At 56.9% G+C, this 19,904-nt stretch overlaps 2 protein-coding genes across 4 annotated transcripts in view; both read right to left on the bottom strand.

The window, feature by feature from the left end:
* Positions 1-4,921: 4,921 nt before the first annotated feature.
* Positions 4,922-16,895, bottom strand: AKAP8L (A-kinase anchoring protein 8 like). Of its 3 annotated transcripts, none has more exons than XM_086769084.1 (13): positions 16,798-16,895; positions 15,379-15,411; positions 14,344-14,587; positions 11,905-12,364; positions 11,349-11,472; positions 11,133-11,188; positions 10,462-10,498; positions 9,070-9,178; positions 8,571-8,712; positions 8,012-8,117; positions 7,436-7,566; positions 6,472-6,567; positions 4,922-6,019 (listed from the first exon to the last, which is right to left on the bottom strand). In XM_086769084.1, exons 1-13 carry the CDS (start codon positions 16,808-16,810, stop codon positions 5,531-5,533), a joined length of 2,040 nt encoding a protein of 679 aa, XP_086625210.1. In that variant the 5' UTR covers positions 16,811-16,895; the 3' UTR covers positions 4,922-5,530. The 3 variants fall into 3 exon arrangements, with proteins under 3 accessions (XP_086625210.1, XP_086625211.1, XP_086625209.1); XM_086769085.1 differs by having other exon boundaries at positions 15,375-15,411; positions 16,798-16,826; XM_086769083.1 differs by having other exon boundaries at positions 15,343-15,411; positions 16,798-16,825.
* Positions 16,896-18,551: 1,656 nt separating this feature from the next.
* Positions 18,552-19,904, bottom strand: part of WIZ (WIZ zinc finger) — a 56,623-nt gene continuing 55,270 nt past the window's right edge. The window contains 1 exon segment of the mRNA XM_086769026.1: positions 18,552-19,869. Within this exon segment, the coding sequence (XP_086625152.1) occupies positions 19,710-19,869 (160 nt within the window). The 3' untranslated portion in view covers positions 18,552-19,709.

Genomic DNA, 19,904 nt, shown 5'->3' with positions numbered 1-19,904 from the left:
TGGGCAGCGGCGCGGGGCTCGCTCCCTCACGTCGCGATCTGAGGGAGGCGGGGTCGCCATGGCGCCCGCGGGCCCGGTGCCGCAGGGCGGGCCCACGCCGGGGCCTTGACCACTCACCTGTGCCCTGCGGCTCCTACGCTGACCTTTGACCTTCCCCGGGGCCTAGGCCGCGGCCCTGAGCCGCCCCCAGCCCGGTGCTCCCAGGGGCATCACCCCCAAAACCCCCGCCCCCCGCCGCCGAAGGAGCCCTAAGGCTGGAGCCACGCCTCCCTTCAAAGCTCGGCCTGAGGAGCAGCGGCGGCAAAGGCTTCGGCTCAGGGGGACAGCGGCTTTTTCCTCAGGTTTTACCTCAAAAAGCAGATCCAAGAGGCTTACCGGCGCCCGGCGGCAGCGGGGACTGGGCGAGCAGAGGCAGGCTGCACCCAAAAGCAGCCCCGCTCTCCCTCAAGCCTTGCATTTCACAATTCGCATCCTTTTCCAAACCCATTCCCTGCTTTTTTCACCTGAAGCAAAGCCCAACGGCGAAGGACCCGCTTTCATTCCAAACGATGACAGCCAGAACGTGTAGCGCTGTGAAGGATGACGGAGCGCAGCATAAACCGAACTCTGGCAAGGTTCGATCGATGGAGCTTGTACGAAAAAAGATGTGGAACAAAGGAAATCTTCTGTTCTCGGGGGAGACCCAGGAAAACCGGACCACCACCGGCTCGCTGTGGGAGAGGGGGGTGTTGGCAGAGTAAGACCTTCAGAGGGCAAAACCAGGGTGAGGGCGTAACGCTGCTCCCCCAAATACCCCCATGTCGTGGCTCGGCCACCCGTGTTGCTCCTTGAGGGCCTTTTTTCCCCTGCTTTTTAAAATTTTAATCCACGTAAAACCCAAGAAATTCCAGAGTTTTGAGCTGTGCGAGGAACCACCTCCTTCTGTCTGCGCCGCTGTGCGGTTTCGTTTGATGTTCCCAGTTTGCGGCCGCAACTCCTAGAAAACGTGCTGGAGGAGACGGAGACGGAGCAGGAGCGGAGGCGTTGCGGGATAGGTTGAGGGGGGAAAATAAAAGCTCCAAGAGCACAGAAGGGTTTGTTCTGTCCCCTCAGATGCCAGAATGGCACCAGCAGAGGCTGATGATGATGATGATTATTATTTTTTTTTTAAACAGAGTTTAAACAGAGAAACTTCTGGGGAAGAGCCCACCAAAGAGAACTGCAGTGATGTCTGGCTGAACAAACTTCTGTCAGCTGATCCGCAGGACGCGGGAGAGGGAGTGGTGGCACGTAAAGCAAACCTTGACCCACTGAACGCGAGAATGATCACAGGAGCCTGGAATTGGAGCTGAGATACATCGATTTCCTGGTTCTAGAAGGACATCGGGAGGATTTCAGACCTGTGTTAATGAGCGGCCACGTCAGCGCGGTGGCTGGAGCCTCACGAAGTCCTCCTGCAATTACTGCCCTACATTACGGAAATATTCCGGATTACAGACGGATTTCTAGCCCGGAAACTTTCAGGCTATGAAACGACGCTCTGGGCGGCACATTCTGGAAAGAAGTCCTCCATTTAATATTCTCTGAAGCCTGGTTCACGTGTTTCTCATCTAAAGCAGTTAAAATAAGCGGACATGAAGGTGGGGGCAGCTCCCCAGCCGGGCTAAGGAGTTCAGCTGCTGCTGCGGTGCTGCATTATCGGTACGTGTCGATACGCAACGCTCCAGAAACAAGTTCTGCCAGCGGTCTAACCGCTGATAACCAACAGACACCCCAGCGAGCTCGAGCACCTCGGAACTCCTTGCTGCGAGATGTTCCCCGCGGGGCTGGAGACCTCGGAAGGAAGCAGAGCTATGAGGCTGGGCACAGCTGTAGGAAATGGCACCAGGAGGCGGGGCTGTCTTCTCCAAAACACCCCAAAATTCATCTCAAAACCTCCTACAGCATTTTTTTTCCCCCCCAGATCTGTTCTGCAATCTCTTCCCCAGATCTTTCTCGTTGAGGTGCTGCTAAAATACGCCTTTAGAGGAAAAACCAGGCTGCCCTGGGCACAGGGGTGATCGGGCCGGATTTACAGAGCAGTGCATGTCATTATAGTTATTAACACTTGTTATTAATTAACACTCTTACTTCCGCTGAGCCGCATAAATTGGAATTGCGGCACTTAACTGCGTGCTCTCCACCAACTCAACGCCGGATACGGCTGGAAGACAAACAGAGGATTTTTAGCACCCGCCCACTTCTCGGAGCCCTTCCCGGCCGATTCGCGCTTCCCGGCCTCTCCTCTCCTGCGCTCGCGTGCTCCAAGTCCACGGCCTCTGCGGGGACGAGGTGCTTGGGTTGTTCCTGCGCATGGCAGGCAGACCGAGGTCCATCCTGCTCAGCTTCGAGCAGTCCGAGGGGCTTTTCGTTAGCACAGCTAATTAATTGTCATCAGATCTTTCAGCTTTAGTGCCTGCGTCCTCGAGGAGCACAGAGCCATAAAAACCCTTACAAGCACTGAGCATTTCTATACCTGCACTTAATTCAAGGCTTTTCACCCCAAACACAACCCCACAGCGATATTTGGTGTCTAAAAACCCAGTGACGCTGCAACCCCAACGCTCCCGGGAAGCTGGACGAGCCCAGACCTCAGAGACGGCAGCACGGGTGGCAAACGGGCTCGGCGCCTCGCGCGCGCCAGCTGCCTCCTGGGGACGCGCTCCCCGGGCCGAGAACGCAGAGCTCAGAGCCCAGGGGAAGGGCTGCTTTGCGGTTAATCCATCACCAGAGGGGCGAAAGCGCGGCAGAACGGCGCGGGGGAGCGTCCGAAACACACGGCGTGCCTGTAAATCAGCCTGACAAGCTTTGCTGCAGGGGACAAAAAGTCACTTCTGCAAGGGGCAGCTGGATTCCGCTGCGAGGAGGGGAGACGTTCCGACCAACCCCAACCTCAGGAACACCCAGGTAACCCCGCTCAGTGCTCCAGTTACACAAGAAGGAAATTAACTCCAAATTGTTCTTTCATGCTGGCAGCTGACTTTCCCTCCCTTTGCCCATGATCAGGGCGGAAAAACCAAGAGGTGGAAGATAACCAGTGCAAAACTCCACTCGCTGCCCCCCGCTCGAAGCTCTGCAGATGTTTTGATCAACGCCAATGCTTCTGGAGCGAGCGAAAGGGGCCAGGAGGAGCCACCGTCCCTGCTGACCAGGAGGTGAAGAGTCTTCTCCCCAAAAAATACCAACTGGGAAGCAGCGCATCTGACACACAACCTGCACCGTCGACGGTCCCTCTCCTCAAAACCCACTTCTCAAGCCAGGGTAACGGTGTTAGCGGGGAAAGGAAGGAAATAAGGCAGAGAGGGGAAGGCGTGAGGAAGGTGGGTGTGGTCTGTTTTGGCTGACAGAGACCTCGCCGCTTTCAGTACCCGATATTTAAGGTTACAGGCAGCCTACTGCAATTAAAGAATCTCAATTTTCTTAAGTAAACCTTAACTCAAAGGCATTTCCCTAAAATGCTTCCTGAAAATCCACCCTGATCGAAACATCGATCCTCAAACACCGCAGAACACAAGCAGAGCGCGGGTCTTAACACTTCAACAAAGCCGAGCCCAGCTGGTTTCACCAGGATGGGACCAGCTAATTAGATCCGAGAGGAAAACCGGGAGGAAACCTGGAAATCACCACAAAGCTGTGCCGAACGAGGAGGAAAAACCAGCAGCTGTCACAGGAGGCGACAGAACCCAGACTCCTTCTTGGCACAGGCTACATCCGAACAGACGATGGCGGCCGAGCGCCCCTCGAAGCGAGAACCTGTGAAGATTCCGCTTCGGAGGGAGCTTTCTAACCCTGCCCCCGCCTCGTCTTTTACAGCCGTCAAAAATTGTCCTCCAGGAGCCTCCTCCAAGGCACCCTGTTCGTTCCCGCAACACGCTAACGACCCTCACCGGTAATTAACGCGTCTCCGAGCTCAAACACACATCGAAGCGAGATCTAGAGATCAGGCGTAATGGGCTAACACCCCGACGCGGGGAGGTGGCCGATAAAACCCACGGAAGAGGCGGAAGCAAGCAGCGGCCAGCTCCCTCGACACCCAGTGACTCCCACGGTCGACCTTGGGATAAAGCCGTACCCACGCAGGAGGAAACGAGCCAAATTCATTACAGTGCCAACGAGTCATTTAGCAACTCAGGCTATTAATTATGTTTGGAAAAGAATCTCCCAGGACTACTCTGAGACGTCCGTCTGCAGGAGAGGGCTTCACCAACCAGGAAGGGGAGTGGGCGATGCCAGGATAAACAGCTCAGGACCTCAGCTCCGTGTTTTCGTGGGGAATAAATCCAGCCGGCACGGAGCAGGTGAGACGTTTCCTGTCACAGAGCTCCTCTCATCCGTCTCCTGCTCTCGGTAACGCGTGGAGGACTTCACCGGCGTGGCTGAGGCATCCGGCGGTCGCTGCCACCAGGGACCCGCGCGGGAGGAAAGGGTTTGAGGTCGGCCAGCGCTTCGCCGTCACGTTAACGGTTCAGTCTCCCTTTCTGCCCGTGGCGGGGGGAAACATCTCTGCTACAAAGTTTACACCAAGCTGGAGGTTTGTACGACTGGATTTGGTGTTGTGCCGACGGTTCAAGGCAAAGCGCGTCCCAATCCATCAACCCATCCGGCAGGAAAGCTCCCAGTCGCAGGAATAACCTCTGCGGTGTCGTGGAACTGATTTCCTTATTTCAGGAAGGAGAATCCGTTCTCCAAGCGACGATTAACCGATGCCAGCTTCAACGACGTGTTTCCCGCTAACGCAGGCGAGCGAGGCGGCTCCCTCTGCAGTGCTAGAGAGGAAAGCCGAGCTGAGCCCGAATAACGGACCAGAGCACGGAGACGCAGGGTTTGCAGACCGGTTCTAAGCCTCCGACCTCTCGCAAGCTTCACCAGGGCACCAGAAATGAAGGCAGAGCCGCAGGTAACCTCAGGATCGTCCTTTTATCTCCACCCACCAAACATTCACCTTGAAAACGAAAGCATTTTACAAACAATACAACGTTGACACCACTTACGTTTCGCTCCGCGTTAAAAGGAAGAATAAAACATCGGGGGGATATTACAGTCACGTGGAAGTTACGCAGAACCTTAACGGCGTACGCTGCAAAAATTAAAACCCCCGGAACCGAATTTGGGATGTTTCCAGACAGACAGGCTAAGGGGACAAACCACATTTTGTTAAATATAGAAAAGTTTCCATTCGAGGGGATGAGAAGAAGTTTTGTTTGCCAGATCGTGAAGTAGCACTGGTTTGCACACATGCTCCAAAGGAAATTCTCCTAGTACAAAGCCATCTACAAACAGAGACCGCACAAAACCTAGCTACTAAAATGAACTTCTGGTAAAAAAAAAAAAAAAAAAAAAAAAATTCCTCTATTTTCCAAAAAATCACTTTACAGGTGAAGGCTCCCACTGCCTACGTGAACTGAGTAGAATGAGAACTCAAAATACGTGCTACGAAATTCACAGATACAGTTATGTTTTAAAAAAACCAAAATACGTCAGGTCTTTCACACATCAGCTTCCCCTCCAGAGTTTACTCCGCATCCTCGTCCTCTTGTGCTGCAGCAGCTTCCTCGCTTTCTTCCTCCTCCTCATCTTCCACCTCCACGCCTTCTACCGGCTGTTGCTCTTCTTCCTCCGGGAGGGATTCCTCTGCGGGCGGGGAAGTTTGCTCCTCCGCGTGTTCTGCGTCCGGCTCCGCCTCCGTTTGTGCTTGTGGCTGTGCCGCACTTTCTGCCTCTGTCCCCGTTTCTTCTCGTTCCTCCTCGTTTTCAGCTTTTTCTACATTATCTTCGGGATCCTTATTTTCCTCATCCACATTTTCCTCCTCGGGATTTTCTTCTTCTGGGTTTTCCTCTTCCAGATTTTCCTCCTCTGCGTTTTCTTCTTCTGGATTTTCCTCCTCATCCTTGTTTTCATCCGCTCCTTCTGCTGTTCCTTCCTCTGCAGTTCCACTGGCTCCCCCTTCTCCTTCCTCATGCTCCTCCTTTTCTTCTGGGTCATCCGTGAAAGGATTCTCACCCTGCAAAGACAAACATTTGTCTGCCACGAGTTTATCTCGAGCTGCTTCGAGGAATTCACACCGGCTACAAGCCAAACCCTCCCAAGAAGCTTTGAGTAACGCTTGCGCCGAAAGTGGTTGAGCGAGCAGCTCCTGAAAGCAGACGCCACCTTGAGAACTCAGATCAACGCTAATATTAGCAACGGCAGCGCGGCGGTCAGGTCTCCGGCCAAAGTTTAAGCTGCTCACCCTGTTTGCTCGGGGTTGGGTGTAACGTGCAGCAGGAGATGACAGATGAAGAGACTCAATGACCAGCAACCAAAAATCCCATATATTCTCAAAACCTCCCCAAATCGCCTCCAAGTTCAGCCGGTAAGCACCCGCAGTCAACGGCAGCCACCGCAAAATTCCTACAGCACCGACAGCGTTGCTACCGGCTCGACCCTGCCCCGAACCACGCCGCAAATGCCTACCTTCAGGTACCGCTCCAGCTTCTTACTGATCAGTTTGTTGTTGAGAATACTCCTCGCAACGACGAGCGACGATTTCTTGGACTGCTCCATCATCGCCTGGACAGGAGGACAAAAAAAAAAAAAAAAAGGACTTAGATTTTGTTCTGCATTACCTTACGAGGCCAGTAAAGAGTCACAGCTCAGTGACATGAGAGGCTACGGAGCACTCTTTGGTGCCTGGGGAGGTGATGACACAGCGATGTTTAGGAAATCTGCAATTTTCTGCCCGTTCCCGAATTCTGTGCTTCAGAACGGCGAGTATCAGGCAGCCAAGGAAAAGCCACGTGGGTCGTTTCACCCACTTCCACCAGCGGGAACCTTTCATCTTTCAGTCTCCGAAGGTGAACGTGGGCGCGTTTTGATTCCGCCGCAGCACGGGGAGCGAAGGACGGCTGAGCAGCCGAGTGCCGCAGATGGTAACGCAGCCGGCTCGACGTTGTGTCAAGATTTGCGGTCGCGTGCCAGGAGATGTATTTTACATCAAGGAAGAGCGACAGCCATCACCTCGCTGCTCAGGGGTACGGTAAAGCTTGTAACAGCGTCACCCTGCACCTACGTGGAAGCGGGGAAATCCAGAAGCTGTTTATTTTGCAAGAAACGGGAGAGGAGACGCGAGATCTCGTCTTCAGCTTGGCACGAGGGTTTGCTGAGGGTGCTTTCATCCCACACCACCTTGCTCGCCAGCTTTGGCGAAGCGGAAGATTTTGGGGCCGTAAGAACAGTGAACGTGAACTGCAGGCTGGTGGTGAGAAACTTCCAGGGATGCAAGAACATGAAAGTGAACTGCAGATCGTGGGGAGAAGTGCTGAGAGGATGAAGAGAAGTTCTCCCTGGTTTCAGGGGAACCCAAACCACCCAAATCCGCGCTCCTCTTATCGCAGCTGACGCCCGCGAGCGCCCCCGAGGCGCCAGGGCGCCCACTCACCCGGCGGTTGTGGTTGTGGTCGAGCGACTTCAGGTGTTTCTGGATGATGCCGTACTGCATCGGGATGAAGAGGTCGCAGGCAGCGCAGTGAGCTGCCTCCACCTTCTTAATGAAATGCTCCATGCCGACATCTGAAAAGGAAGAGAGGAACGGCGTTAAGCGGAAGTAATCCGAGGATCTGGGACATAGATTTTACTCTGGCCCGCGTTACGAACGTCTCTTCAGCCCTTTCCCCACCACCAAACCAGTCTTCCCGGGGAGCGGAGCCGAGTGGAGCGAGCGTTACACACGGCCGGGTGAACGCAACGCCGCTGGCCCAGACACCGGCCTGGCCGCGTGCCACACCAACGAGGTGCAAGGAAAAAAAAAAAAAAAAAGAAAAGAAAAAGATCTAAAGATCTCTTCAGCCAGCTAATCATTGGTCACGCACTTGAACCTACAGGAGGTTTTACTCTTCAGCAGGCTCCCCCCCTCCAATTTTCCTGGTTTTTTTCACTATTTCACTATTTATAGCTGACAAGGCAGCCAATGCACGCGGCAAAGCTCTCGCGCACGCACACGGGCAGCACATCGCACCTTGCGTAAGATCCTGGTCCCTGTAAATCTGCTGAATAACAGCGTTGATGTCTTCGATTGCTTTACGGCGCTCCTCCGTTTTCCTGGTTTTATTGGCAACGTATTCCTGCACGGCAGAATATTTGATATTAACCTTTTTCCTTCCCCCCTCCTCACTTCCAGGTGCGTCTCTCCAGTGCGCTCATCCTAAAAATCCTATAAAGCCACTGCGCGCTGTCCTGCGGGTACACTGCCTTTCAGCACTGCTGTCACCCACTCCGGCCGCTAAAATCTGGGGTGGACAAGTGTTTTATTTCCTGCCAGCGCAACCAGTAAGACCAGAGGTTAGGCGACCTGTTTGAAAGATGAGGGCAGTCGAGGCAGAGCTGGAGTGGCGCCTCTGATGCTTTAGCCCAACTTCACTCCACTTTTTTTAACAGTTGCCACCACTGTTACTTACAGGAGCAGTTTAGGAGCTTTACAGCATCACCAAAATAATAATAATAGTCATCATCATCATCATGATAAAAGGACCCAAACCCCTTAAGTCTAGCGGACAGAAACAAAACCGGCGGCTCACCTGGAGGAAATCAGCTGTTTGCTGGGGCAGCTTGGTTCCAACAAACTTGAAGTGCTCTTTATGGAACTTGCTCTCCAGGTGACTGTTCATCTCGTCGTCGTAGAAGGTCCGGTATTTGCATAACGAACAAACAAACTGGATCCTGTGGAGAGGCGAAGGGAAGCGATGTTCAGCCCAACCCCTTCCAGCTCTTTCTCACCGGATCCGCTCCCTCGCTCTGTTTAAGGGGCAGCGCATAAGCTCATGGAAGCCTCCCAGCCTTCTGAGCATTTCTGGGATGTTTCCCAGAGGGTTTCCCGTTTCTATTTCTCTTTAGAGCGCAGACGGCGAGGAGACTGGCGGGAGAGCGAAGCAGCTTCTGCAGGGAACAGACAAAACACTCGGAACAAAAGGACGGACCGCGGCTGTGAGTACCACAGTCCCAGAGAAGGGAGCAACATCCCTAATAAAATGAAATGAAATGAAATAAAATAAAATAAAATAAAATGGGAGATGTTACCTTTCCACCATGCGATCCCGGTGCCTCTTCTTTTGCCTGTCTTGCGTTTTCTTGCCCGCCTGCAGTTTGCGTTTGATTTGACTGATCTCTTCCTGAATGGTTAAAGCACCTAGGTGGTTAAAGCAGGTTGGATTTCAGGGCGCTACTCGAGGGCACCACCCGATCAAAGAGAATTTCCCTGCACACGTTATTCGTCAGCCCGACAGCCTAGCGACACCGCCGAGTCGAGCGCCGCTCCCGGCAACTGCGGACAAACGTCTGGCTCATACGACGGTGCTGTCCACCCCAAATGGGCTTTTTTCCAAAAAAAGCTGCGCTGGGACAGGTTTGGTGGGTGCGGGGCAGAAGGGAGAACCACGGCAGAACGATTCTAATGTGGTTTTCCAGCCCTTTATTTTAATTAGTTTGCTACTAATACTTAAAACCTCGTAAAGCCATTAATTAGTTACGGGTTTGGTTCTTTTTTTGAAGTACCACCCGCTCCGATTTGTCGAGCCTCAAAGCAACGCGCCAAAGCTTGGGCAAGGGGGCCGAATTTACACCACTTCTTTTTGGGACAGAAAAGCCGCCTCGCTGTCCGCCCGCCCTCGCACACGTGCGGGCTCGCCCCAGGATCAAATTTACGCTGCCCGCCGGCGGGACGGGCAGCAGGAAGCTTTCCAGCCCTCCTGCTTCTCTAAGCTCCCTTGGGGGATCGCGGTGCTTCTCCGACCGGCTTCTCCAAGCCGGGAAGCTCCATCCCGTTTCACAGCCCGTAACAACTTACCCTGAAGTCAAGTCTACGACCCAAGGGGAAATTCAGTCTGGCTCCCAAAGCCCCAGCTGTGCAGCTTCACCAACCTACCTTGACCAAAGGTCCAGCTCCTCCCTAGCAGGGCTTTTACAGCACTTCCTTACCCCTGAGCGGACACAGAGGGCGGGATTCACCTGACTAAACGCAGACGTTACAGCTCGGCTGCTCCCCTGTCCCCTCACCCTGAAGAACGAGCGAATCGCCACCCTGGGACGGGCTCCCCGGTTTCTCTGCGCTGGCTGACAGCGACAGAATCCCGGGAGAGCCTCGCCTGCTCTCGCTCACAGCGCCCCGCCTCCGAGATCCCGCAGCGCCAGCTCGGTGTCCCCAGGGGACCCGGGGACAGGAGCCAAGTCGCCCTTTGGCGAGGAGGCGCAGAGGTTTCGCTCAGGTCACCGAGACGCAACGAACCAGAAGGGACAGCGAAACCACAAGGGAAACGGAGCCAACGGACCCTAAGAACCGGAGGAGGCTGATTAAATCCATCAGATCTCATTAGGAACCCCTCTTCCGGCCACGTCGGAGCCCTCGACTGGAAGGGGGTTATGATCCGTGCGGAGCTTTGGAGCGCAAACGAGCCGTCGTGCGCACCAACTCACCTTTCTCTGAATCCTTTCCTTCTTCATCTTCCCCCTCCTGAAAACGCAACATCAGGAAGTTAAATCCAGAGAAAACAAACGTCTGGAGGCTGGTTTGACACCTTCCCCAGCCACGCTGCCTCTCTGACCCTCCCCAAGCACTCAGAGCACTGCGCGGAGCAGCGGCACCTCCACCGGATCAGGCCGTTCCACGCTCCCTTAGCGCAGGGAATTCCGCTCGGCGGGAGAGGCTCCTACAGCGCCGGCGGCTCTCATATCCGAGCGATCTCGCTCCACTCAGAAGCGTGCCAGCGGAGGGGCGCGTTCAGTCCCCATCTGGAGCGAGGCAACGGAATCCCACGCTTTGGGATTCTCCACGTCGCAGGGAATTGAATTTTGGGTTTTCCTTACTTAAAGTTCTTTGCGCACGGGCATTTTGCGGCGTTCTGACGCCATAAAGCGTCTGGCGGTGACGCTGCGGTCGGCGGGCGGAGCTGGTAAGCCCCAGGAACACCCACGCGCGTGCTCAAGGGAGTGTTTCACTTCCGTCCTCTCCCCACCGCTTGTCCGAGCCTCTGCCCCCCAACTGGCTTTGGGAATAACGCGAGGGTCCAGGGATCTGCCCTCCCCAGCGCCGCCAAACAGAACTACAGCTTTTAATTGCGATAAAGCTCTTTTCAGGAGTTACTTACCCCTCTGGAGCCCTCTTTCTCCTCTTTTTCTCCCGATTCTCCTTCCGTTCCCTCCTCTGAAAGAAACAACACAGCGTAAAGAGAAATAACCCAGATCTACACCAACAGATTGCCCTCGCGTCAACGCGCGGTAAAGCACGACGGCTCTGCCGAAAATAAAGACAGCGGCGGCTTTACACGGCTGCGGAGCTCGCCGCCAAGCCGCTCTGCCCTTACCGTTGTCAGAGTCGGAGTTATCGGAGCCGTCCGTCTTCGCCGCCTTGCTGTCGGGTTCATCGGAGCTGTTGGTTTGCTTCCGCTTCTTCGCGGTGAGATCTTTTTTGATTTTCTTTTTCTGGGGCTGCAAGAGAAGAGAAAGGTCAGTGCCGGCAATACGAGCATTTTTAGCAAGTAAAGCTTCCCGCGTTACGTTTCTGACGGGCAGAGTTGATCAGGAATAGCATAACCCACCACACCTCTATCCCCTAATACAGGGGATTAACCTGTCGAGGGCTGCAAGATTCTCCTACCTTCAGAAAACAAAAGCTTTTTGGATTAAAACATCCCACATTTTAATGTTAAAGCATCCCACCATCCTCCTGCTGCGCAGCTGAGCGCAGCCGCTTCCGTCTGCTTAGGAGAAAACAGGCCACAAAGCCAGTAACGCGCAGAAGCGGATATCATCGCTTCCCAGAGCGTATTCCGGAGCGCGTGGCAGCAGGACGCACGCGTCTCTGGGAAATAAGCCTCGACCCGAGCCGACCGGGTCGGAGGACAGCGCACAAATACTTACTTTAAAATCCGAGTCCCACATTTTCCAGTTTCTCCTCATTCGTTGTTTCATCATTCCTCCTCCGTAGCGCATGTTTCCCGAGAAGCCTCGCATTCCCTGGAACATGCCGAGCTCTGGGATAATGTTGTGGGAGAAGAGGGAAGGAAGCCGGGAGGAGCCGTGGGGACCTCGCGATCCCATCGACTGCGGCGGCTCGTTCCACTGTCCGCCCATGCGCCCGGGATAGGAGGACATGGGTCTGTTATTGCGTCCGTCTCTCCCCCAATTCTGACCCCGCTGACCAAAGTTGTCCCGTGCTCGGCTCTGATACTGATCCCGGCGGTTTCCGTAGAAGTTGTCGTAGTGACCCTCATAGGCGTTATCGTTGTCGTGTTCGGATTCGTTGTAGTCGTAGCCGGAGCGGTACATGTCGCGGTCGTTCATCGAGGACCTCGAGTCGTAGGATTCGTACGAGTCGTACCTGCAAGAGACGCGTCGGCGAGACGCCGCTGAGAAACGGCGGCAGAGGCTGAGCAAACCACGCCCTTTGAGACGATTTTTAGGTTTATTTTTTTCAATAGCCAGACATTTCGCTCAACGTGGGACGAGTCTCACTGCGTGGCGGGACAGGACACGGACCAGCAGGAGCTGGTGACACAGCTTCAAAAGGTTTCACTTCCAGCGGCGGAGGAACCTCGAGACACGGGAAAGCCCTGACTCCGGGGAGCCGCTCGAACCACCCGTTCCTTCTAGAATCACCAAAATGTTTTAAAAGAACAAAAAAGTGATCAGACTGAGCAAAGGTTCCTTCGCCAGGTTATCACTTTGTCCGCGTCCCCAAAGATCTGCTTCGAAACGAGCGTCAGGAGCGGCCGAAGCGAACCAAGAGCTGCACGCCTGCACAGCCGGTTCCACCTTCCCCGGAAACCCTTCCGGCAACAGCGAGATTTCCTCCTCGGCTGCTCAGGGAACGCCTCGGCACCACCACAGACCTCTTCCAGACCCTCCTCGCTCCCCGTACGCAACGCGTCCGTTAACGAACTTCCCCAGCTGGGAAGCCAGCACATGTCCCAGCTGATTTAAAATCCATTTTTTATCTCCTAGAAATGAGGTGCCGGAGGATTTTAAACTTTCTATTCCGCAACACTGAAGCGCGGCACACGCTTCCCACTGGAACCGAAGGCTTTGCGCGCTTCGCCGGCAACGCTTCGAGCGACAAGGCGGGCGAGGAGGAAACCCGGCGCTCGAGAAAAGATCGTGACGCTGAGCTAACGAGCCTCGTCAAAGCGCGACCCTCCCGCCGCTACGCTTTCCAGCGAGGCCTGGAGAGCACGGAGACGGGAATCGGCAGCGGGGGGAAAGACGTTATCCCGGCTCCAAGGTCGGAAGAAAGTCACCCTGCTGATACAAGAGAGATTTGGGAGCTACAAAATCGGGTCACGCACCGGTGGAGGAGCTGCCAGTGTCCGGTTACGCGTACGCCGGAGCAGCTGGAGGGCGAGCAGCTCCTTTTCCGCTCCGTTACAGCCCGGAGCCGACGTTCTCCAAGTGATTTCTCGACCTCTTACCTCCCCTTTTCCCGCACAGAGCGGGAAATTTTTAGGTTTCTAATAAAGCCTGTCCCAACCGGCGCCGGATCGGTGGAAAGGCGGCGCGGGCAGGAGCGTGTCTGCGAGCAGCCGACCGCCGGCGCACGAGAGCGAAGGTCAGAAACCCAAAACGACGTGTGAAGGGACGAGAAGCCAGGGAATGATTTGGCAAACCCCTTCCAGCGCGGTTAAACCGAGCACGCGACCACAAGAACCCGATTTGATGTGACAGCACCGCTGTAGCCTTTCGTGGGCGTTATTTCAGGCATTAAAACCCTGCAGCGAGTACTCGCCCTGCAGAAATACCAGGTCCTGGCTCAAAACTCACCGCGTCTGTGCACAAATAGCGGAAAGAATCCTGTTTATTAGGACCCAAATGATAATAAAGATCAGCGAGGAGGCGACCGCGTCGCAGAGCTGAGCAGCTGCTGCGACACTGGCTACAGAACCCTGGCTGCAGCTGCAGAGGTCCAGCTGTTAATCAGAATTAGGGACTGAAACTCAGATTAAGTGCGGAACAGCGCCTTCTTTTCTCTAGCACCGCTCTACAAGTAGATCGGCTCATGAGAACGAGGAACAGGAACGGTTCCTTACAATAACTATTTCACTGTGGAACTCTACGTTTTAGTCACTGCTGCCATTGCTGCGCTTTAAGTCCCAAACTCTGATTTTTTTTTTGCAAGACGTGGATGAAAATTTAGCGTAAAATCCTATTTTACAGTTGCAGCAGGTGAGCGGAGGATGGCTGAGCCAGCTCTGGACCCTCGCTCGGGTCACGACGCTGGAAAAAGGCAACAACAGGAGCAGCGAGGAACAAATGGAGCAGCAACCGCACCTCAACGAGCAGCAGATCGTTACCGCGCCTCCTCACCTGTCTCCGCCAGATCCGTAGTGTCCTCCCTGCATCGCGTCCGTGTCCATGTGCGACACCATGTCTAAGCGCTGGTTCATTTTCGCGATGACGGCGTCGGCGTTGCCGCCGCCCGAACCGTCGGGGTTCATGTCAATGTCCGAATTGGCCATTTCCCAGGAGTTGGAGGCAGCCATGCCGCCGTATCCGTAATTACCCGAGTTATCCTGGCCGTACCCATAGCCGTAACCGTATCCCTCGTAACCTGGAACGGCAGAAAGAAAAGAACTGGCTTTACCTCCGGTGCGCCGGCTTCGCTAACGTTTTCGTTCCAGTTGAGATGCCCCAAGACAGGGGGGCCACAGCGAGTCCGGATTTTTTAAAAGCTCAAATTTCTATTTAAGTCTCTTATGAACTTTGAACCGTGGAGCTCACAAAGGTTTCGGGGAACAATTTGCTCGTACAAATCCCACAAAACGCGGCCACAGCCCATAGCTTCCTGCGTCCAACCTGCTCAGCCTAGCGTGTCCCACACATTCTATCCCAAAAGCGACAGAGAGGCTTCTCCTCTTGATAAAGATGCCAAGATTGTTAGAAACAGAAAAAAACTGTAGGAGTAACACACAACGCCAATTCAGAGCCTGCTGAGGCTTAAAATTTAGGATTTTCTCCCTCTTCACCTTTTATTTGGCGTAAGTGGAGAGAATTTCTAGTTCTCCAAGCCTTGATTACATCATCTCTTGCCCTGGCTTCAAGTTTTCCGTAGCAAAAAGGGTTTTTTGGGGGAAAAGAACCCAAAACCCAAATATTCTGCCTAGAACAGTTTTCCTCTGCAACCAGTTACAGCACTAAAGTTTTCTGTTGGCTGCAAGGTGAATTTTTTTTGAAAAAAAGAAGAGAAATATCGCGCAGGTGGAACAGCAGGGGGCTGCACGGGGTCTGCGCTGTGCTGGGGATGGGGGCTGTTCGTCGCCGACCTCGGGCTCAGGAAGCGGATCTGAACGGAGGTAACGAACCGACCTCCCGGAGAGTTACTCCAGTTTTTAGTGTACTTGCCTCTGTTTGTCCCAGAGTTCCAGTCTCCATAACCTAGAAAAGGGCAAAAAGCAATTAGTGACGAGTTCCTCGTTATCGCGGCACTCGCGGTCGAAGAGGTTCTCGTCACCCAGCGTCAAAACTGAGCGAGGTCCCCCAAATCCACGAGTCTCGCACCAAATACCGAGGAAATGAGACCTTAACGTCACCCCAGCAACGGGACGTCTGCGCCAGAGCAGCATCTTTTGCTCCTTTCACACAAAAAAACCCGGTTTTAATTTCAAGCAGCGCTTCTGGTACAATTGCCGCGATGGAGTGTTTTGGGAGCGGAGGCGAAGCGTTTGGGAAAGCGAGAGTGGCCTCGCACGGAATAACTCCGCTCTGGTTAACACCTAAAAAGCGAGGATCGGGACACGCCGGGGAAAGTTTCAATCCCATCGCCCGGCAGCCGGCAGCCTCCCGGGACTGACATTCAGACGCCCTTTGGGGCGAAACGCTCTCCCGACGGCGTCGTTGCACTTTGCCCTTGCAGCTGGAAGATGGAGACACCGGGATGGAAAGCCGTCGGCCGGAGAAATCCCGGCCAGGACACCCTCGTCTCATCCTCCCCAGCTGAGAAATCGTTACCCCAGCATTAATTTTCAAAGTAATGACAGCCTCGTTAGCCAGGGCACGTATGCGCATCGCTTCCCTTCGTATCAATCTATGTGGGAAAGCGATGTCACGGGGCTCTCGTGATTTTGCCCACAATTTGGGGTGGGGGAATCCCTCCTCCTCCTCAGAGAAAATGAGGTAATTTATTAATTTGTTTTTATTTTTCCCCCAATTACAGCCTGAGCCGCTGCCAGCCGGAACGCCTGGCGGGGAACGCGGCGGCAGATCGCTCCCCGCGCCCGCCGGGCTCCACAGGTGAGCCGAGACGCCGCTCCGGCAGCCAGCAAGGGAATCCAAACCTCGGCGTGCAAAGGAGGAAAAAACCCCAAATCGCCACTAAACGAGGCCAGGAGGAGAGCCACGGGCAGAACCCGCGCGAGGACGAGGAGCTCCCGCCAGGCGGTAATTAGAAGGAACGCAGTCAGGCTCGGTTGAGAGGCAGAGCCGCCTGTCGTCGGCCGCACAGCCTGGCTCGCTTCTCCCGCCGGCAGCGGGGCGGGAAGCGCCCCCAGCCCCCGGGCAGCAGCGGGCCGCGGGAGCGGGAAGCGGAGGAGGCGAGGCCGCAGCGGAGCCAGAGCCGCCTCCCGGCCGCGGGGGGCCTCGCGGGGGGCCGGGGCCGGGGCCTCGCACGGGGCAGCGGCGCCCGTCACCCCTCCCGGGCCCGCCCGCAGGCTCCCATCGCCGCGCTCCGCCCCCCGACCGGCCCCGAGCCCCGGCGGGGGCCGCGGCGGCCTCCGGTCAGCGTCCCGGCCGCCGCTGCCGCCATCTTGCGCCGCCGCCCCTCACCTGAGTAGCTCATGATGGCGGCCCCGCCGCCGCCGCCGCCTCCTCCTGCGCGAAACGGTAACGGCGGCCGGCGGGCCCCGCCCCCTCCGCCCCATTGGCCGCGCCGCTCCGCCTTCCTCTCTCTCATTGGTCGGCAGCTCCTCGGCGCCCCGCCGCCATTGGTCCGGCCTCCCTCCTTGCCCAATCCGCTCCTTCCATTGGCGGCCGGCGGATGTCGCTCACCGCCTCCTTCGCCCGTCCACAGGGCGGCCCGCGCGGCGGTTGGCGGGCGGAGGTGCCAATCGCTGCGCGGCGGGCTCCTGGGTCAATGGAACCCGGGAGGCCGAGCGCTGATTGGAGAATGGAGCCGTCGCCTCGCGAGGAGGCCCGCCCTCTAACGCTCCGCTCTCTCATTGGTCTGTTTGGAGGCGGGCTCACCCTGCTTACGCCAATCGCGCGGCACACCCGCCGGGGACAGCTTAGCCCCGCCCCTCCTCGCCGCCGTGCCTGCTGCTATTGGCTGTCTCCGCGGAGGCTCCGCCCCGAGCGCCGTTGCGTTGCGCGCAGGCGCGTTGCACCGGCGGGGTGTGGCCCCGGTGGGGGCCCGAGGGGTCCCGTTCGCCCTTCCCCCACGCGAGTTCCCCTGCGTGCGGCCGTCACGGGGCGCGGCCTCACCCCGACCCCGCTGCCCCCGACCCCGGGACACGGCCACGTCCCGACCCCGCTGCCCCCGGGACACGGCCACGTCCCGACCCCGCTGCCCCCGGACCCCGGGACACGGCCACATCCCGACCCCGCTGCCCCCGGGACACGGCCACGTCCCGACCCCGCTGCCCCCGATCCCGGGACACGGCCACGTCCCGACCCCGCTGCCCCCGGGACACGGCCACGTCCCGACCCCGCTGCCCCCGATCCCGGGACACGGCCACGTCCCGACCCCGCTGCCCCCGATCCCGGGACACGGCCACGTCCCGACCCCGCTGCCCCCGATCCCGGGACACGGCCACGTCCCGGCCCCGCTGCCCCCGACCCCGGGACACGGCCACGTCCCGACCCCGCTGCCCCCGATCCCGGGACACGGCCACGTCCCGACCCCGCTGCCCCCGATCCCGGGACACGGCCACGTCCCGACCCCGCTGCCCCCGACCCCGGGACACGGCCACGTCCCGACCCCGCTGCCCCCGATCCCGGGACACGGCCACGTCCCGACCCCGCTGCCCCCGATCCCGGGACACGGCCACGTCCCGGCCCCGCTGCCCCCGACCCCGGGACACGGCCACGTCCCGACCCCGCTGCCCCCGATCCCGGGACACGGCCACGTCCCGACCCCGCTGCCCCCGATCCCGGGACACGGCCACGTCCCGACCCCGCTGCCCCCGACCCCGGGACACGGCCACGTCCCGACCCCGCTGCCCCCGATCCCGGGACACGGCCACGTCCCGACCCCGCTGCCCCCGATCCCGGGACACGGCCACGTCCCGACCCCGCTGCCCCCGACCCCGGGACACGGCCACGTCCCGACCCCGCTGCCCCCGGGACACGGCCACGTCCCGACCCCGCTGCCCCCGATCCCGGGACTCACCCTCATCCCGACCCCAGTGTCCCCTTCTCCTTGGGGACACGGCCTCGTCCCGACCCTCATGTCCCCACGTCCTGGACACGGCCACATCCTGCCCCTCCCTCGGAGGAGCCCTCAAAGCACCCCAACCCCCCTAAAACCCCGTCCCCAGCCCCACCCCCATCCCGGGGATCCAGAGACTCCGCTTCCCCCCGGCTTCATTTCCAGAACAATTTAATCCATCGTCCCATTTTCCCGGGTACAAGAATCACCAGAATACGCCCCCCGAAAACTGGAAATTAAAAAAAAAAAAAAAAAAAAAGAAAAAAAAAAAAAGAAAAAAAAAGGAAAATATTTATCCATTAAAATTCCTTCCGAAATTCGGAAGTTTCGGGATTTCCAAATAAAAATGAATATTCCTTATGTCTACACAAATCTAGAGTTAAAAAAGTCGGAAGGTCTATGGAGCTAGACGAGGAAAACCGGGAAAAATAAAGAAATAACAAAGCAACAGTGAAACCGGGGTGGGGGAGCTGAACCGAATCCTCCCGGCGCCCGCGGCCGATTCCGGATGGGACCGCTGGGAATTCCCTGGGGATTTTCCGGCTCCCGCTGGGAGCCACCCACTGCTCCCTCTCCCGGTGAAATCCCGGGATCCGGTGGCAGCGGTGGGGGGAGCGGTGAATCCGGCGGGGTTGGTTTTTTTCCGCGGTGGAAAAGCGGGAGGGAAGTGGCGGCGGGTATTTTTGGTGTGGGAAAGGGGGATTTTGGGCAACATGCAACCCCGGAATCGAGGGATTCCGACATCTACGCGAGACTAAAATTCCATTGTCGCCTATGGAAAAAAAAAAAAAAAAAAAAAATCGAATATACATTAACTCTAGGGGTCATATACAAAATCCACAGCGTTTTCCGGGAATGCGGCTGCTTCCCGAAATTCCCCTCCGGCCCGGCTCCATCCCAAATCGCCACCAGTAAAGGCGACACCGTTCGCATTTTGGGTTGAAAAAAAAAAGAAAAAAAACAACAACAAAAAAAAAAAACCAAAAACCAAATCGGGATTCTGGGAAGCGAGGAGGGGGAAATTCCCCCTCGCCGTACCCCGAGCCGGGACCGGCACCGAGTCGTTCCCTCCCGGATCCGGTGCCGGATCCCGGTTGCCGCGCGTGTCCCGCGGGATCGCTGAGGGTTTTCTTGATCCATGTAGTGCTTGTGGCCGGGGTCGCGGCCCCCCGGGCTCATCCCCCGGACCGGGGGAAAAAAGATCCGGAGGGGCGAAGGCAGCGCTCCATCTCCCCGCTTTCCCCCAAAACCCAAGGAATTACGGAGGCGGGAAGGAGCGAGGATGTTCCGGTGACATCCGCGGTCACTCCCGTTACTGAGCCTCGGTGAGGGCGGGGGGCTCGGGCGGGGGGGGGGCCTCGCCCCGTAAAGGATCCGCTTTGGAGAAATTCATTTCCAGGATGTGTCGCTGGAGATGCCGTACCCATTCCTCCTGGATGGAGAGGGGCCCTTGGAATTCCACCTCACAGAACCTACGGAGGACATGGCGTCAGCTCGGGAATTGCGG

The sequence above is a fragment of the Chlamydotis macqueenii genome, chromosome 30 (assembly GCF_036417535.1).
Source record: "Chlamydotis macqueenii isolate bChlMac1 chromosome 30, bChlMac1.mat, whole genome shotgun sequence".
Lineage (NCBI taxonomy): Eukaryota > Metazoa > Chordata > Aves > Otidiformes > Otididae > Chlamydotis > Chlamydotis macqueenii.
Note: the sequence above shows the minus strand (reverse complement) of the source record. Positions and strands in the feature narration are given on the sequence as shown.